Source organism: Tyto alba, unplaced genomic scaffold (genome assembly GCF_018691265.1).
Source record: "Tyto alba isolate M040663 unplaced genomic scaffold, T.alba_DEE_v4.0 Super-Scaffold_16, whole genome shotgun sequence".
NCBI lineage: Eukaryota > Metazoa > Chordata > Aves > Strigiformes > Tytonidae > Tyto > Tyto alba.
In genome coordinates, this window is record NW_024881278.1 from 8,111,704 (window position 1) to 8,126,375 (window position 14,672).

At 53.4% G+C, this 14,672-nt stretch overlaps 1 protein-coding gene across 5 annotated transcripts; it reads left to right on the top strand.

The window, feature by feature from the left end:
* The first annotated feature begins 1,365 nt into the window (after positions 1-1,365).
* Positions 1,366-14,466, top strand: BCL2L11 (BCL2 like 11). 5 transcript variants are annotated; one of them, XM_042789508.1, is made up of 5 exons: positions 1,366-1,411; positions 1,668-2,037; positions 6,077-6,145; positions 7,052-7,164; positions 10,707-14,466. In XM_042789508.1, exons 2-5 carry the CDS (start codon positions 1,677-1,679, stop codon positions 10,794-10,796), a joined length of 633 nt encoding a protein of 210 aa, XP_042645442.1. In that variant the 5' UTR covers positions 1,366-1,411; positions 1,668-1,676; the 3' UTR covers positions 10,797-14,466. The 5 variants fall into 5 exon arrangements, 4 of the variants coding, with proteins under 4 accessions (XP_042645442.1, XP_042645441.1, XP_042645443.1 ...); XM_042789507.1 differs by lacking the exon at positions 1,366-1,411 and having other exon boundaries at positions 1,599-2,037; XR_006165018.1 differs by lacking the exons at positions 1,366-1,411; positions 10,707-14,466 and having other exon boundaries at positions 1,599-2,037; positions 6,077-6,542; positions 7,052-7,141.
* Positions 14,467-14,672: the final 206 nt, after the last annotated feature.

Genomic DNA, 14,672 nt, shown 5'->3' on the forward strand with positions numbered 1-14,672 from the left:
CGGAGGAGAGGCAGGCGGTGGCTCCTCTCACCTCCCTGTGCTGCCCTGGCCATAAAACCAGCCCCGGTTGTGTCCCCCCGTGCTCCAGCCACGGAACCACAAGCGGCTCCCAGCTTCACCCAGGCTTCTCACCCCCCGGCCCCCCCCCCATGGCTCTTAGGTTGGGGGGCAGGAGGCTGCACCTCGGGGCTGGCGCGAGCGATGGGGCCGGAGGAAGCTGTGGTCGGCAGCTCCCGGCTGCCAGGGCGCGGGTTGGAGTTAGTCACCACAAAATAATATTGTGATTGTTCATGCAAAACGTATCGTAAATGAGGCTGCCGGGTTGGGGTGTTTTTTTTTGTTTTTTTCTTTTTTTCTCTTTTTTTTTTTTTTTTTTTTTTTTTTTTCTTCCACGGTAAAATCAGGTGCCGCCGGGTGACACTGATTGCCGGGGCCGCCGGCCTCCCTCCTGCCCGGGGACACCAGCGCCACCGCGCACCCGCAGCCTCACGCCGAGGTGGGGAGCAAGGGGTGTGCACGCCTGCGTGTGTGCACAGTGCAAGGGGAGGGTGCCTGGTGCACGGGGGTGCCCCGAGAGTGCAAGGAGAAGGTGTGCAAGGTGCAAGGAGGGTGCTCTTTGGAGGGTGCACGGGGCGACATGCGTGCAAGGGGCTGCGTACGGGCGTGTGTAGCTCGTACGTGTGTGCAGAGCAAGCACAGGGGTGTCGGGGGTGCACGTGGGTGTGCAACAGGGTGCACGTAGGGGTGCGTAAGGTGTGCGGAACAAGTGTGTGTATGGGAGGGGCGTGCGTGTGGTGTGTAAGGGTGTGAGTGCAGAGTGCCAGGGAGGGGTGTGAAAAGTGTGAGTGCACAAGAGGTGTGTAGAGGTGTGAGTGCCCAGTGCCGGCGGGGTGTGTAAGAGTGTGAGTGCCCGGTGCCGGGGGGCGTAGGCGTACGTGTGCCCGCTGTGAGGGGGGGGCGTGGGGGTGCGAGTGCCCGCTGTGGGGGGGGGGGGGGTGTAGGAGGCTGCGTAGGGCTGCGAGTGCTCAGTGCCGGGGGGAGTGTAGGGGTACGTGTGCCCGCTGTGAGGGGGGGTGCGTGGGGGTGCGAGTGCCCGGTGTGTGTGTGGGGGGGGGGTGTAGGTGAACACACGCGTGTGCGCAAGGGCCCGCTCGCCGCGCGCGCAGCGGGCGGGGCCCCTCGCGCTCCGCCCCGCCCCGCCCCGGTGAAGGCGCGCGGTGGGCGGGGCGCGGCGGCGCTGTAAACACGGGGCGGGGCGCGGCGGCCCCGGGGGGGCGGGGCCGGGGCCAGGGTCGGGGAAGGGGGGGGGGGGGGGGGGGGGGGGGCGTGTCCAGCGCCGGGTCCGCCGCGCACACCGCCGCCAGCCCGCGGCCGGGCAGCCCCGGTCAGCCCGCAGCCGGCGGGGAGCACCGTGAGCGGGGGCCGGGGCGGGGGGGGAGGAGGAGGAAGGGAGGTGGGGAAGGGGTGAGGCGTGAGGCGAGGCGGGGGGGGGGGGCGGTGGGACGGGGGGGGCGGCGCGGCGCGGAGCTGCCGCCTCAGCACTTTCGGCAGAACAATGGGGCCGGGCGGGGGGGCGGGAGGGGCCGGGCCGGGGCTGGCGGCGGCGGCTCCGCTCCCCCGTCGCCTCACGCCGCTGCCGGCCTCACGCCGCCCCGCTCCGCCCGCAGGCAGCCCCGATGGCCAAGCAACCCCCTGAGGTGAAGGCGCAACGCGACGGCGAGGGCGGGCGGCTGCCGGCGGCGGAGGGGCCGGGCCCGGCCGCGCAGCTGCGCCCCGGCGCTCCCGCCGCCCTGCCCGGCTCCGCCGCCGCCGCCACGGCGGGGCCTCCGCCGCGGGGCCCGCCCGCCAGCCCGGGCCCCTTCGCCACCCGTTCGCCGCTCTTCATCTTCGTGCGGAGGTCGCCGCTGCTGTCGCGCTCCTCCAGCGGGTATTTCTCCTTCGACGCCGAGCGCAGCCCCGCGCCCCTCAGCTGCGACAAGGCCACGCAGACCCCCAGCCCGCCCTGCCAGGCCCTCAGCCACTGCCTCAGCGCCATGGGTAAGGTGTTTGGGACGCACACGCACACGCGTGGGAAGTGGGGAGGGGGTCGGGGAGGGGGGGGGGTCTGCGCCCATCGGGCTCCCCTCATCATCACACACGCACCCCCCCCCCCCCCGGCAACAGCCCCTTCCACTCCTCACCCTGCTTGTTTACCTTGCCCTTAAGTGGTGCAAAAAGCAGCTTTTTGCTGCGCACCTGCAGCCGTGCCTCCTGCATCCCGCTGTCTCGGTTTTTTGGGGATGCTGGCCGCGGTCAGGCGCCCCGTTGCTGTTTTGGAGTGGCACCCAGCTGCACCCTCCCCTGCCTCCGAGCCTCCTCCCCCCCTGCCCCGTACCTGCAGGGTGGTTACAAAAGGTCCCCCCTGCACCCCCAGCCCCTTGAGCCCCTGCCAGGGCAAGCTGGGGGGCTAGCAGCAGGCAACTGATCTGGGGCTGGACGCTCGCCCGGGGAAGCCAGGGGTGTGGGATTTTTGCAAGCTGGCCGGGCCTGCTGAGCAAACGTGCTGCTGGGGAACACCCGCTTGTCCAGTGCTTTTTTTTTTTTTTTTTTTTTCAATCGTTATTTTTATTTTCCAAGATGGATCAGTCCTGGCGTGGGGAGAAGGGGACAAAGTTGTTTAATCCAGCTTCCTAGTCAGGGCTTGCTTCTCGCAAGGCTTTACATGCTGCTTTTCGCCAGGTTTATGTGCCGCTGTGAGGTGACTTCTCGCTTGTTTTTTTTTTTGCTCGGGTTTCTTTCTCCACTAGCCCCACGGTGTCGTAGGTGCCAGGGTCACACAACTCCCTTCGCTTGTTTTGGTGAAACCCAGAATTGGCGCTTGAAAGCAGAGTGGTAGTGGGCGGGCATGTGTTTACGTGTGGCTTACCAGGTAAGGCTGGGTTGAAGCCTCTAGTGGTGGGGAAAACATGCCTGCCGGAGCTGCTCCCTGTTCCTTTCTCACGATTAATTCCCCTTAATTAGAGGAAACCTTTTAACTTCTGCCGGGAGAAGGTGGGAGCGAGACAGGTACCCGGTCAGTAGCGTTCCTTGGGGGATAACAAACACCAACTCCAAGCTTTACATGATCAAAACATCATCTTCTTTTTTTCTGTTGTGTTTTGTTTTTTTTTTTTTTTTATTCTCTCCCTGGTTAATGGCTGTGGTTACAGCTGCAGAGGGCTTACTGTAATATGCCCTTAGGAAAGATTTTTCTGACATTATTGCAGTAATTACAGTTTAATGCAAGTTTCACAACCTCGCGTAGCGCAAACACACGTGGCACAGCCAGGCAAGGATGCTGGAGTTCCTCGGCAGGGAGAGCTGCAGCCAACGTTTTAGCAGTGAGTGACTTCTTTTTTTTTTTTTTTTTTTTTTTTTTGTGCTTCAGGAAGAAATGTAAGCTTTCCTTGATTCTTCTGCACTCCTGCTTCTCCATCACCGTAGGAGAGCTGTTGAAATGCTGGTCTTACCGGAGCCTTTGTTCTGTTATTGTTGCTAGGGACATCATCCTAAACAACTATAAGCAAATGGAAAATACTTGAGCTGTTTAAATGGGACCCTTGGCTACTCTCAAACACGGTTAAGCTGGGAGTGTGGAGCTGCGGAGCTGTTTTATCCCCGGGAGAGGGCTGTGGGTTTGCCCTGCGCACCTCTTCCTCGGTCCCCTTGCCTTGGCGGTGTCCCGCCGGATGCGTGCCGTTAAGTTTTCCGCAGGGAAACAGGTCAATCCCTCCGCAAGGAAGCAAAGGGTATCATTTTGTTATTGTGTTTTTATGTGCTGATTTTTATCTATTGTAAGGCACTGGCTGCGGGCTGAGAGGTGGAGAGCTTCTCTAGGAAGTGTACGCCAGTGGCCTATAATAATAATAATAACAACAATAACAAACAGGCGTTTCCTGTAAGCAAGAGCAGTTTGTGTGTGATAGGTGCTCTCGGCCTCTCCCGTGGGCAGCGGCGGACTGGTGGAGCAAAGCAAGCTCGTGCTCTGCCCTGAAGCTGCGTCTTCTGAATCTCATAAAACCCTCCCCAAAGTTTTCAGTGATGATGGCCCAAATAATAATTAAGCACTGAGAGTGCCCCTGCCAGACAAAAAAAAAAAAAAAAAAAAAAAAAGGTGGAGGCAGCCCTGTGGAATTACAGGATGCCTCCAGTTGTGTGCGGGCAAGCGCTGATTGCTGGAGGAAGAGTTGTTCCTGGCACGGGAGGTGGTGGGCAGCAGTGCTTTGGGCTGTCTCGCCCCTCTGATGCTGGGAGGGGGTACAGCTGGGTGCCTCCAAAGCTGTTCTGGGGGGAAATGAGACGAAAGCAGCGAAGGGGGGCATGTTCTTGGATGGGAGGAGGGAAGGGTTGCAGCGCTGGCGTGGCGTATCTGGGAAGATGCTTTGGGGGATGAATAGGAGAGGAGCAGGGGTGAGTTTATTCGGCCGTGCCAGGGGAGGAATGGAGGAAAAAGATGAGACTGCTTTTTGCAGGAGAGGTGCCGGTTGCCCTGCCGAGCACGCTCGCCATAAAGTCACCCAGGATAAGAAACCCACCCTTTGATGGGGTTGTGTGAATCTTAGACTGATATTTCAAGTCTTGGGTTCTTAGCAGGAGCTGATCGTTTTCTTTCATTGGGCTTTTTGTTCAAAGAGCAGCCCTGTCTAGAGGCGCAGGAGCGCAGGGTTCGCATGTGGGTTTTGGGAATGTATTTGGAGGAGGCGTGTGCTCTGTAAAACGGGTTTTCCCCATGCTGTTTTGATCCCAGCGTGCTTTCCTGCACTGCAGAAGAGGGGGGAGAAGCAGCATGAACCTCTCTTTACCTGCAAAGGAGATCCTCCGGGTGTAATAGGTGAATTTAAGGGGGAAACCTTGAGCCGAGAATCTGGCGGTGGTGTTCCTATTGCTGTTGTTTCGGAGCTGCTGCCGTTTTCTCCCGGAGCTTTGCACGTTGTTCATTTGAAGCCTCTCACCAAGGACGTTTTCTCCGGGGGTGGGGGTTTGGCCAAACCCAGGAGGCTGGAGGTGCAACTTGGGGTTGTGGTTTTATTTTTCCTTCTCAGTAGAGACTGCAGCACCACTGTGCCGGTCCCCGGCTGGAGCATCCCATGGGCTAGCGTGAGACGCAGACATCCCGGGGGTGCTGGTGGCCTCTTGGTTTGTCCCCGTCCCCACGGCAGCCGTCTCGCCGTCGGTGGCGGCCACCGGCTCGCAGTATGACTGGGGGGCCCCCCCGAAAGCACCTCTGACAGGTTTTGGGACCGGTTATGACTGGACCCTTTTGACGCCGCTGTTCGGCAGCGCCACAGAAAGTCCTTTCTGAAAACCTCAGCCTGATTTCGCTCTCAGCCACCAACCCCAGCCTTCATCTCTCAAGCGGATGAGCCCTTGGGTGCGATGCTGGGGAAGGGGGAAAGGGTGGGCAAGGGAGGAAAGGATGGAGAGGGGGCGGTACCTCAGCCCCATGCAGTTTTCCCTGCACCCCCAAGTCTCCTTGCATCTTGTCCCATCTTTCTTTTTTTTTTTTTTTTTTTTTTTTACCCCCCCCTAGTTTAGCTCTTGCTGGGAAAGGCAGCCTGGGGCCGGCTCTGGTGACGGCGGTGGGATTTCGGATGGCCGCCCCGCCCTGGTCGAAATCCTGTTTGCGTTCCCGGAGCGCCGGGGTGGAGTATCGCGAGGGCTGCGCCGCTTTTCATTCACCACCGAGGAAAATAAATACTCCAGGGCCGTCCCCGGGCAGGCGGCGGGTACTACTCCTGCGCTACTACAGCATGAAAACAAAACAGATCCCCAAGCCAAGGAGCGCTAGTTTGGCTTGGAAATACATTTTCCAGTCAGGTTGGAGCCAGGCTTTTATTTAATTTTTTTAATTTTTTTTTTTTTACTGTCCCACTAATCCTTTGAATATTTTGAGATTGGAAGCTATTTCTATTCCCTTGTGATTCCTTCTAAGCTGTCGTGCCAAAACGCTTTGTTTTGTTTTGTGCAGTGGGGTTTTTCTGGGTTGTGTGTGGTGGTTTGTTTTGTTTTTGTTTGGGTTTTTTTTGGTTTGTTTTTTTTTTTTTTTGTCTTCCTTAAGGCTGTGATTCTTGCTCGGATCCTGCACTTGGGTTTGCGGGAGGGGGAAGAGGCGGCGGCGGCGGCACAGGTACCATACGGGGTCCTGCCTGGGCCACAGGCTGCTTCTTTCTCCCCCAGCTATTTGGGTGATTGCACAGTGGCTTTCTCAGGTGTCTAGTGACTTCTTAAAGTGGAGACTGAAATAGTTATGTGTAGTACAGTATAATTGATACATTAGCTCTTTTTTTTCCCTCTTGTAAGCCAGCACTGTTTTCTTGCGCCGGGTTTATTTTCTGCTAAAGTGCAGGGAGATGCTGTTTGAGAGGCGAGCGTCCCGGTTCCCTCCTGCGGATGGAAAGCCCTGCAGTTTGCTGGAAGCATGGTTGCTCGGCGTACAAATCCAATTGTGGCTTTCTCCTCAGTATGACAAAACCAATCGTTTTCCTTTTCTCGTCGGGCACTTCAGAACTCTTTGGGGAAGAAATGTGAGAATTTGATTAAACTATCCAGACAGAGGTTTTTTAAGGTTAGAGGAGGAGTTGCTGCTGTGCCTGCAAGAAAAGAAGATTATTTAGAAAGAGGGGGAAGAGAAGGTGTTGCTAGGGAAAGAAACTGGAGAGTGGCATCTTGGCTTTCCTCCCTGTTTAAGAAGGGCCCAAAGCTTGGATATGCCAGAGGAGGGAAGCTTATAATTAAAAACTGAATTAATAAAAGCCTAATAATAATATAAAAATAAGAAGGAATAAAAGCCTGTCCTGCGACGCACATCTTGTGCAACGAGTCCCATTTGCACTGCATGCCATGTGCGGGCCCTAGCAGCCTGGCACCTGCACAGCTCCTACAAACTGTATTTTAAGAAAACCTAAAAAATAGTAATGATTAACAAAAAAAAATAGTAGTAGTCCATCGACTCATGCCAAGTTTAACAGAGTTTTTTTTTGGTTTTTTTTTTATTGTTCATCTGTTTCAACTGCTCCGGTTTTGTTCCGTGCAGCTTCCCGGTGGCAGTCTCACTCGCGAGCAGAGGACGTACAGCCCGAAATCTGGATTGCACAGGAGCTGCGGCGCATCGGAGACGAGTTCAATGCCTCTTATTGTCCAAGAAGGGTAACTTTCATCTTTTTACTTTCCATTTCTTTACACACAGCCTCTAAAAGGGAAAAGCTTAATCATCTCTGAAAACTAGTTCTGCGGTGAATGTTTCGTTCACTCAAATGTAGAAAAGGATGCGCGGGTGGTTGTGTTCGCCTGGACGCAGGGGTGTGCTGCCTGTGCCAGCGAGTCGTCTGCTGCTGCACCGTCATTAAATCAATTAAAAATAACCTTTAAATTGGGACTTGAGGCTTTTGGGTACGAAGTCCACAGTAGCTGTCGTAACACCCAGGGCCAATAAAGTGTATTGGAGGATTGGGACTGGACCTGACAATGAGGAAGGAACTTACAGAAGCTTACAGGCAGGGAAAGTTTGGGTGTGTTGGGGTATTTTGGGGGTGGCATTGGGAAGAGCTGCTCAGGACCTGGCAGCGGTCGGGTGCCGGCAGCGGTGTTTTTAGGGAAACGGGCAAGGAGGGAATGCAGCTGGTTTCTGGGCCTGGCTCCCAAATCCCTGCTGCCGAGGATCGCGTGCGTGGAAGTGTAGTTGCAAATAAGAAACCGGGATGGACTTGGTCTGATAACTATATTTTTCTTACAAAGAACCTGCCAGAGGTGTTTTGAAACATGTATATTTACAAGACTGTAAACTCTCTCACCTTCGAGTGTTGCAACAAAAATAGGTGGCACTAATGTAAAAAAAAAAGAAACAAAACAAACCAAAACCAACCCCAGAACAAACCAACCCTGAGAGATGAAGTAACAGTAGTTTTCAGAAGAGCGTTGTTAGCCAGTAACTTGCCTGCTGAGCGTTACTGGCGGCTGCATGTTCGTGCATGTGGTTTCTGATCCCTCAACTCGCCCTTGCGCTCAGCTGCGGGAAGAGGACTCAGAAGCACGTTGAGCAGCAGCGTTGGTGATGAAACACAGACTGCCTGGATCTTTATTCGTCTTCCCTGGCTCCTGAGTCACTCCTGCAGCGTGTTTCCTCGCCGCTCCCCGGGTCTGTTTGGTGAATGTCTGTAGGCAGGGGTTCTCTCCCAAAATGGGTGCTGGGCTCCTTGCTGGAGACTTCTCAGTCAGCTCCGTTTTCTTTCTGAATGCTCTGGCTTTCCTGACCCACAACAAACTGGAGATAAGCTGCGTTGTAGCCCGGATCCGGAACACGCATCTTCCGACCTCCCCCATCCAGGCTGATCCCTCATAACATGAAATACCCACACTTTTTTTTTTTTTTTCCTTTTTGTATAAAGGACATCTTTTCAATGAAAGGTAGGGACTAAGGCAATCCTACCGGCACTCAGACAGCTGAAGGCGCCTGGTAGCGGCGAGTTCATCCAGAAGGTCTGGCAGAAATACAGTGCTTTAAATTTGGGGTGCAGGCAAGCCCTTTTGAGCACCTTCAGGGAAAAGGTTTGTGACGAGCAGGAATGTGCTCCCTGCATCGTCTCCTGGGGACCGGCTCCCTCCGTGCTGCCACGCGTGGAACCTTGCACGCTGGAAATCTGTGCCGCCCTGTACAAGACCGTGATGCATGCTGAGCGGTGTTTTAGGGTGTGAAGTGAACAGGGGGGGCTGAGGAAGGGGTTTCCCCCCAGGTGCGAGGCAGGGGGGGTGTGAAGGTGGCAGCAGGGTGGGGCGCGGGTGCCCGCTCGCAGGGCATCGCGTGGGTTTGCACGAGGCTGTTCCCAGCGCCGGGGCCCAGCTTCCAGCCTGCTGCCCCGGGGAGAGAACCGAAACGCAGAGGACCACGTCCTGCTTGCTAGATGACACGAGCAGAGGCTGTCATGCATGACCCTAAAAACACTTTGTACCTGGCTTAATTAGCATCTGACGAATTCTCGCTGGTTGCGCCCAGGAACGAGGAGGCTTCAGAGCACTGGAGCAATTGCTGTAGAGTTATCATCCCCGATGCGCTTGGTTGTTGCTTTGTGGAAAGGTGGCTTTTCCTCTTGCTGGCTGCTCTGGAGAAAGGGGCGGGGGGGGCGCTCTGCAGAGCCCTTTGGCAGGAAGAGTGACACCTTGCCCCTCACTGGGCTTTGCCTTTTAAGCCTGAGGTTAGAAATGGGGAACTAAGAGCCCTGCCAAAACGGCACTTGCTGGGCAGGTCGGAGCTGTCGGACGGGTCGGGGCCACCAGTTCCCTATCACCTTCCCCATCAGTACGCCCTGCCCGTCCCCCCACCCCCCTCCCGGGGACCATCTCTTGGGCAAGACAACTGGGAATCGGCCAGCTCGCCGTCCAGCCACTCAGGTGGCCACGGGACCCTCTGGCCACAGAGACCAGCTCCACGCCAAGGCTTTTGCTGGCAGAGGGTGCACCGCTTGGCTGCCGTCGCGTGCCTCGAGCTTTGCTGCCCACACTCGAGCTGCCTGCAGAGGTGGAAAATGTCTTTTTCTTTTTTTTTTTTTTTTTTGGTCCCTAATTTTTTTCTATACCTCTTTATTAAAGAAAATCTAATTGGGGCATTTCTCTTGCATCCTTCACCAAGCCTGCTGGGGTTTTTTTGTTTGTTTTTGTTTTCCTTGCTCCCTGCTGCGTTGGTGCTCAGGCAGCGGGGTGGGCTTAGGGTCGTGCTGGGGGGTGGGTAAATCCCGATGGCCTGGGGTGCAGGGATGCCCCAGGGTGGGAGGCGTGCCGGGCCCAGGTACCTGGCTGGAGGATGCTCGAGCATCCCATCTCCATGGCAACAGCTCCCTGCCACAGGACCACCCGTGTTACACCCCTGTAGCAGGAGGGGCAGTTTGCGTATTGGTGTAAACAGCGCAATTTCTCTCTCTGGGGCATGCACGGGCATGATTTTACTGCACTAAATATAGCTCGAATCAGTTTGCTTTGGGACGGTATAGAGAGGGAGAGAGGGGACCTCTGGGCTGCCCTTCAGCCATCGAAAAAAGGCTTAAAAATAAATTTTCCTTCGGCACATGTTCCTTTTGCTTTTGGCTGGGCAGTGTTGTGATCCCTTGCTCCAGGGGGGAGGGTGTTGCTGCTGTGGCCGGCTGGCTCGCTGTGTTTTGTGAATGAGGTGGTGGTTACGCCTGGAGCGGTCTGAACTAAAATCCTTGCGTCGTCGCCGGGGGTGGGGACCTGCCTCTGCAGAGACCCGTGCTGCTCTCCCTGCTGATGATTTTTTTTTTTTAATTATTTTAAAATTTTTACTTTTCCCTCTCAGCCTTTCCGCACCGTGGCTTTTAAACCCCCCTGACTGCTCCTTTGCCACATTTCAAGCCCTGCCGGCAGCACCACACGTGTCCTGTGCCCACGTGCAGGGACTCGCACGTGACATCCCCGTTGAGCCACCTCCAAGGCAGATGTGGCTGGGAGTGGGCGGCTTTGACCCTCGGACTATTATAAAGCTTTTAAATGAAGGAAAGCATGAAAGGTCGCGGGGTTTATTTTCATTCTTTGTAAAATGCTTGATTTTGCACCTCTGAAATCTGTGTGGCGCTGCACAAGGTGTTTGTAGCACAGGGGCTTCGCGCTGGAAATTCAACTCACTGCCTTCTTTTACTTTTTTTTTTTTTTTTTTTTTTTTCCCTTCTCCTCTTTCGTTTTAGGGTTTCTTGGATAACCAGGCGGGACACCCCCAGATCGTCATTTTGCGCCTCCTGCGTTACATCATCCGCCTCATCTGGAGGATGCAGTGAGCGCCGGGCGCATCCCAAGGCACCGGGACTTGTTTACTCGTTGGGAAAGCCCAGGGAGGACGGACAGACGGACGGACGGACGTGGGGGCGTCCCGCGCCACCCGGCTCCCACCCTCCTCTCCCCCAGGACGCGCGGCGGGGGCTGTCGGATGAGGGTGGGCATCCCACCCCGACCTGCTGGGACTCTCCAATGCAGGATTTTGTCCGAGAGTGGTGTTTACTGCGTTTCTCTCAACTCTATTTTTTTTTTTTTTTTTAAACTTCTTTTCCGAAAGAGTCTCAGCGAATATATTCAACGGCTATGGAATAATTTTTATTTTTCTGGGAGGTCATCGTTTCTGGAAACCTGTCGGCTCGTCTGGGATAAACCCTGCGGTGGGGAAGAGGAAAGCCTGAGCCAGCTGATGGGCAGAGCTGCCTTAGTTTGCCTTGTGGACCTTCACGCAGAGACTCGCGGAGCCCTCCCCTCTCCCTTTGCCTCCTGGGCAGTCGCCCCCCAAAAAGGATGGTGATGATGGAATAAGGGCAGAGGGAATTAAATCAGCACTTCTTTTACCTGTAAATACCTAATGCTACCCCAAATCCACTTTTATTTGCATTATGCAAATAGCCTATTTCCTGCTGACTGATTTTTATTTTTTTTTTTTTTTAAACTCTGAATTTCAAGACTTAGCTGTCAGATTCCCAGGGTCCAAAATATCACAACCAACCAACCAACCAAACCCAATCCACCAGGTTGCCTTTTTTTAGAAATTCTTTCTATAAAACGTGTGAAAACGCTTATGTATTGTATAATGTAATATAATGTTGGTGACTGAGTAATTCAGCAATAAAACGTTCTTGGAGGCAGGTAGAAACAGTTCCCAGCACACTGCAGCTTTGCACCCGGAGACGACAGCTCCTGCTGCGTAACTTCAGGAACTGTTTTTAAGTCATGGCTTGTAGCTCGCTTTTGAACCCAGGAGAGCTTTTAAGGCGCTGGATTTTTTTTTTTTTTCCTTTTTTTTTTTTTTTTTCTTTCCCCCCCGGGATCCTCTCTGTGTTCGGACAGGACAGCCTGGAGCAGGGGGATCAGCGAGCCAGGACCGGCGGCGTGAAGACCCGGGGGTGCTTGGTGCACGGGGAAGAGGCGCCGAAGGATGCTGACCTGGTACGGATCCACTCGGGGACATGCCGTGGGGGGACCCGTTCCCCCTGACTGCCGCATCTCCCCCCAAACTGCCCTCCTTCCCTTGGGAAGACCCGACCAGGCACTCAACACCCCTTCCACCTGGAGAGCCCGCAGCCTCGCTGGAGGAGCCCTGAGGGCTTGTCGGAAGAAGCAGGTCTGTCGCCTCGGGGAGCCCCACTGTTGTCTCCGGTTCATTTGAGGGGGGAGCGAAGGGGGAGGCTGCTCCGGCCACCCCCGTATCTATGCACAAACATACCCCTTTCTGCCTCTGGAGCTGCCCCTTTCCTCTGGCTGGTGCAGGTGGTCCTCAAACCCACTTCCAAACACCGCGGTTTTATTTCTGGTTTCACCAGCACTGTAAGGATTTTAAAAAAAAAAAAAAAAACAAACCCCCGAGCCCCCGATAGCAGTTTTTCCTGCGATACACATGCAGGGGGAAGCTGTTGCGTGCCATGGATGATTATTAGTGTTTTTAACGATGGACAAACTGTACAATCTGACCTCTATGCACTGGCTGCCTGTGCCTGTCGGGTAGGCGAAGAGCTGTGGCGTCGGTGCGGGGCTGCGTGCCTCCGATTGCACTCCTCTGGAGGATTACAGAGTGATTTTTAATCTTTTATTTTAAATTTTTGTGTTGTTATCTTCCTTTTTTTTTTTTTTTTTTGGACCTGCAAGATGAGCATGGGTTGCAGGAGTTGGCCTCAGCTGCGGGAGCCAGGGATTTTTTTAAAAAAGGTATTTTGGAAAGGGTGCAGGGGGAACCTTTGCACTGGTAGCGAGTGGTTAAAATACGCGGTGAGCTTGGCCAGGGCAGGTTCCTGCTCCTTGTCCCCTTGGTTTTGGCTCACTGTAGCTGTGCTGCCCCAGCCAGGCTTGAGCCATCCCTTTTTTCCTGTAGGGTTTATACAGAAAAGCCCAGCAGGGAGGCTGCCGCTGCACGTTTCCCATGGGAACCCATGTGGAACTGCATGGCTGTTGATAAAATAAAATAAAAAAATATATAAAAAAAAATTTGGCAGCAAAGTGGGGAAACCAAATGAGCAGGTTTTCCCCAGTTGATTTTCATCCATGGATGAAATGGTGCTTTCGGGTCTCGCAGTTGTACAGCATCCCGGCACCACGCCGCCCAGAATGTGTCCCTTGGAGTACACCAAAGAAACGCCGAGCACTTTACCCCGTCCTCCCCGCCAGGCCGCCCCAGCCAACGATGGAGACAACAATTATATTCATTTTAAGGGAAAAAACCAAAAGGTAGTGGCACAGTCTGCCCGGGACTTCCCCAGAGGAGATGTTCCCGGCCAAAAAGTAGGCATAGGAAAATTAGCCCCCAAAAACCAGTTTTCATCCCTGTAGAGTTGTGAGGTTTAGCGACCAAAAAAAAAAAAAAAAAAACCAACCAACACACACCCCCCCCCCCCCCCCCAAAGTCTCCTAATGATGTTTTTAAATAGCGATTGCGCTCATTTTCACCACGTTGGCTGACTGCTCTGGGTCATTTTAAGTGTAACCTGTGGTCTCTGTTCTGCCAAAAGGATGTGATGAAGAGTTTTCCTTGGTTGCAGGGAAAGCAGATTTATTCCCGGGCAATCTCACATGATGTGTTAATGCTTTTCCTCTTATCCATAACTGTAAATACCTGACTATTTATTAGGTTAGTGCACCATGTTATTTTCATCATCTGAGCCAAATATCTGTGTGCAATGTATTTCCTTTCCTTTCTCTTATGTAAGTTTTGTACAGCTTATAAATAAGTAAAAAAAAAAAAAAAAAGAAAAAAAAATCATGTTTTTTTTAAAACTTTTTTAGAATTTAACTTGGTAAATACTGTAGATTTCTTTTTTTTTTTTTTTCCTCCCATGTAATTAATGCACTCTACTGTTCCATAATGCTGTAACTTGTAGAAATGTATATTTATTTTCTGCTTATTTAAGTTCCTGTAAAGATTTTTGTTTCCCCCTTCTCTCCTCCCTGCCCCTGCAGTATGTGATGGATCACTTTCCAAAGCACTGTCCTCTCCTGGCAGTGCAGCCAACATGGTTTAGATGATGAGACTTAGTATTATTATTTTTTCTCAAAGTGCCTAAGTCCCGCTTCCCAGTAGTGATTTAGGCACATCAAAGACTTCAGCATTAGTGAAATTCGGTGGGAATTTGGCTTCTACATCTCCATGATTTTTGCCACCCTCCTTTTAAAGCCACATTTTCCTCCATCTTGGCCACTTTGCCTGGCCCAGCTGTAACATCAGGTACCGCCCCAGCGCACACGGATGTGCTGATGAATCACTAACTCGTTTCACAGGACCCAGCGTATGTAGCATTTTTACTGCAATTTCCCTGGCTTACTTGTGTTTTGCACTGATGAATTTTGGACAGGGTAATTGCCACTTTACTTGTGCAATACTGCTGTAAATAATTGCAGATCTTTTTTTTTTTTTTTTTTAAGATGCAATCTTTTATGTTCTTAATATGAGTTTTATATGAATAAAAACTTTCAACTATTTGTCATGAGTGCTGTTTTCTTTGGGGGCTTGAGGATGACCCGAGGAAGGGCTGGAGAGGGGGGATATTTGCTGCTTTATTCCCTGTTCTCTCTCTTTATCACCCCCCAGATCCAGGATGCAGGCACACAGGTACCCGGCGTTGCCCTCTGCTCCGAAGTTCCTGCAATGCTAAAATGCATGTGTTAAACAAAGCTGGTTTGTAAGT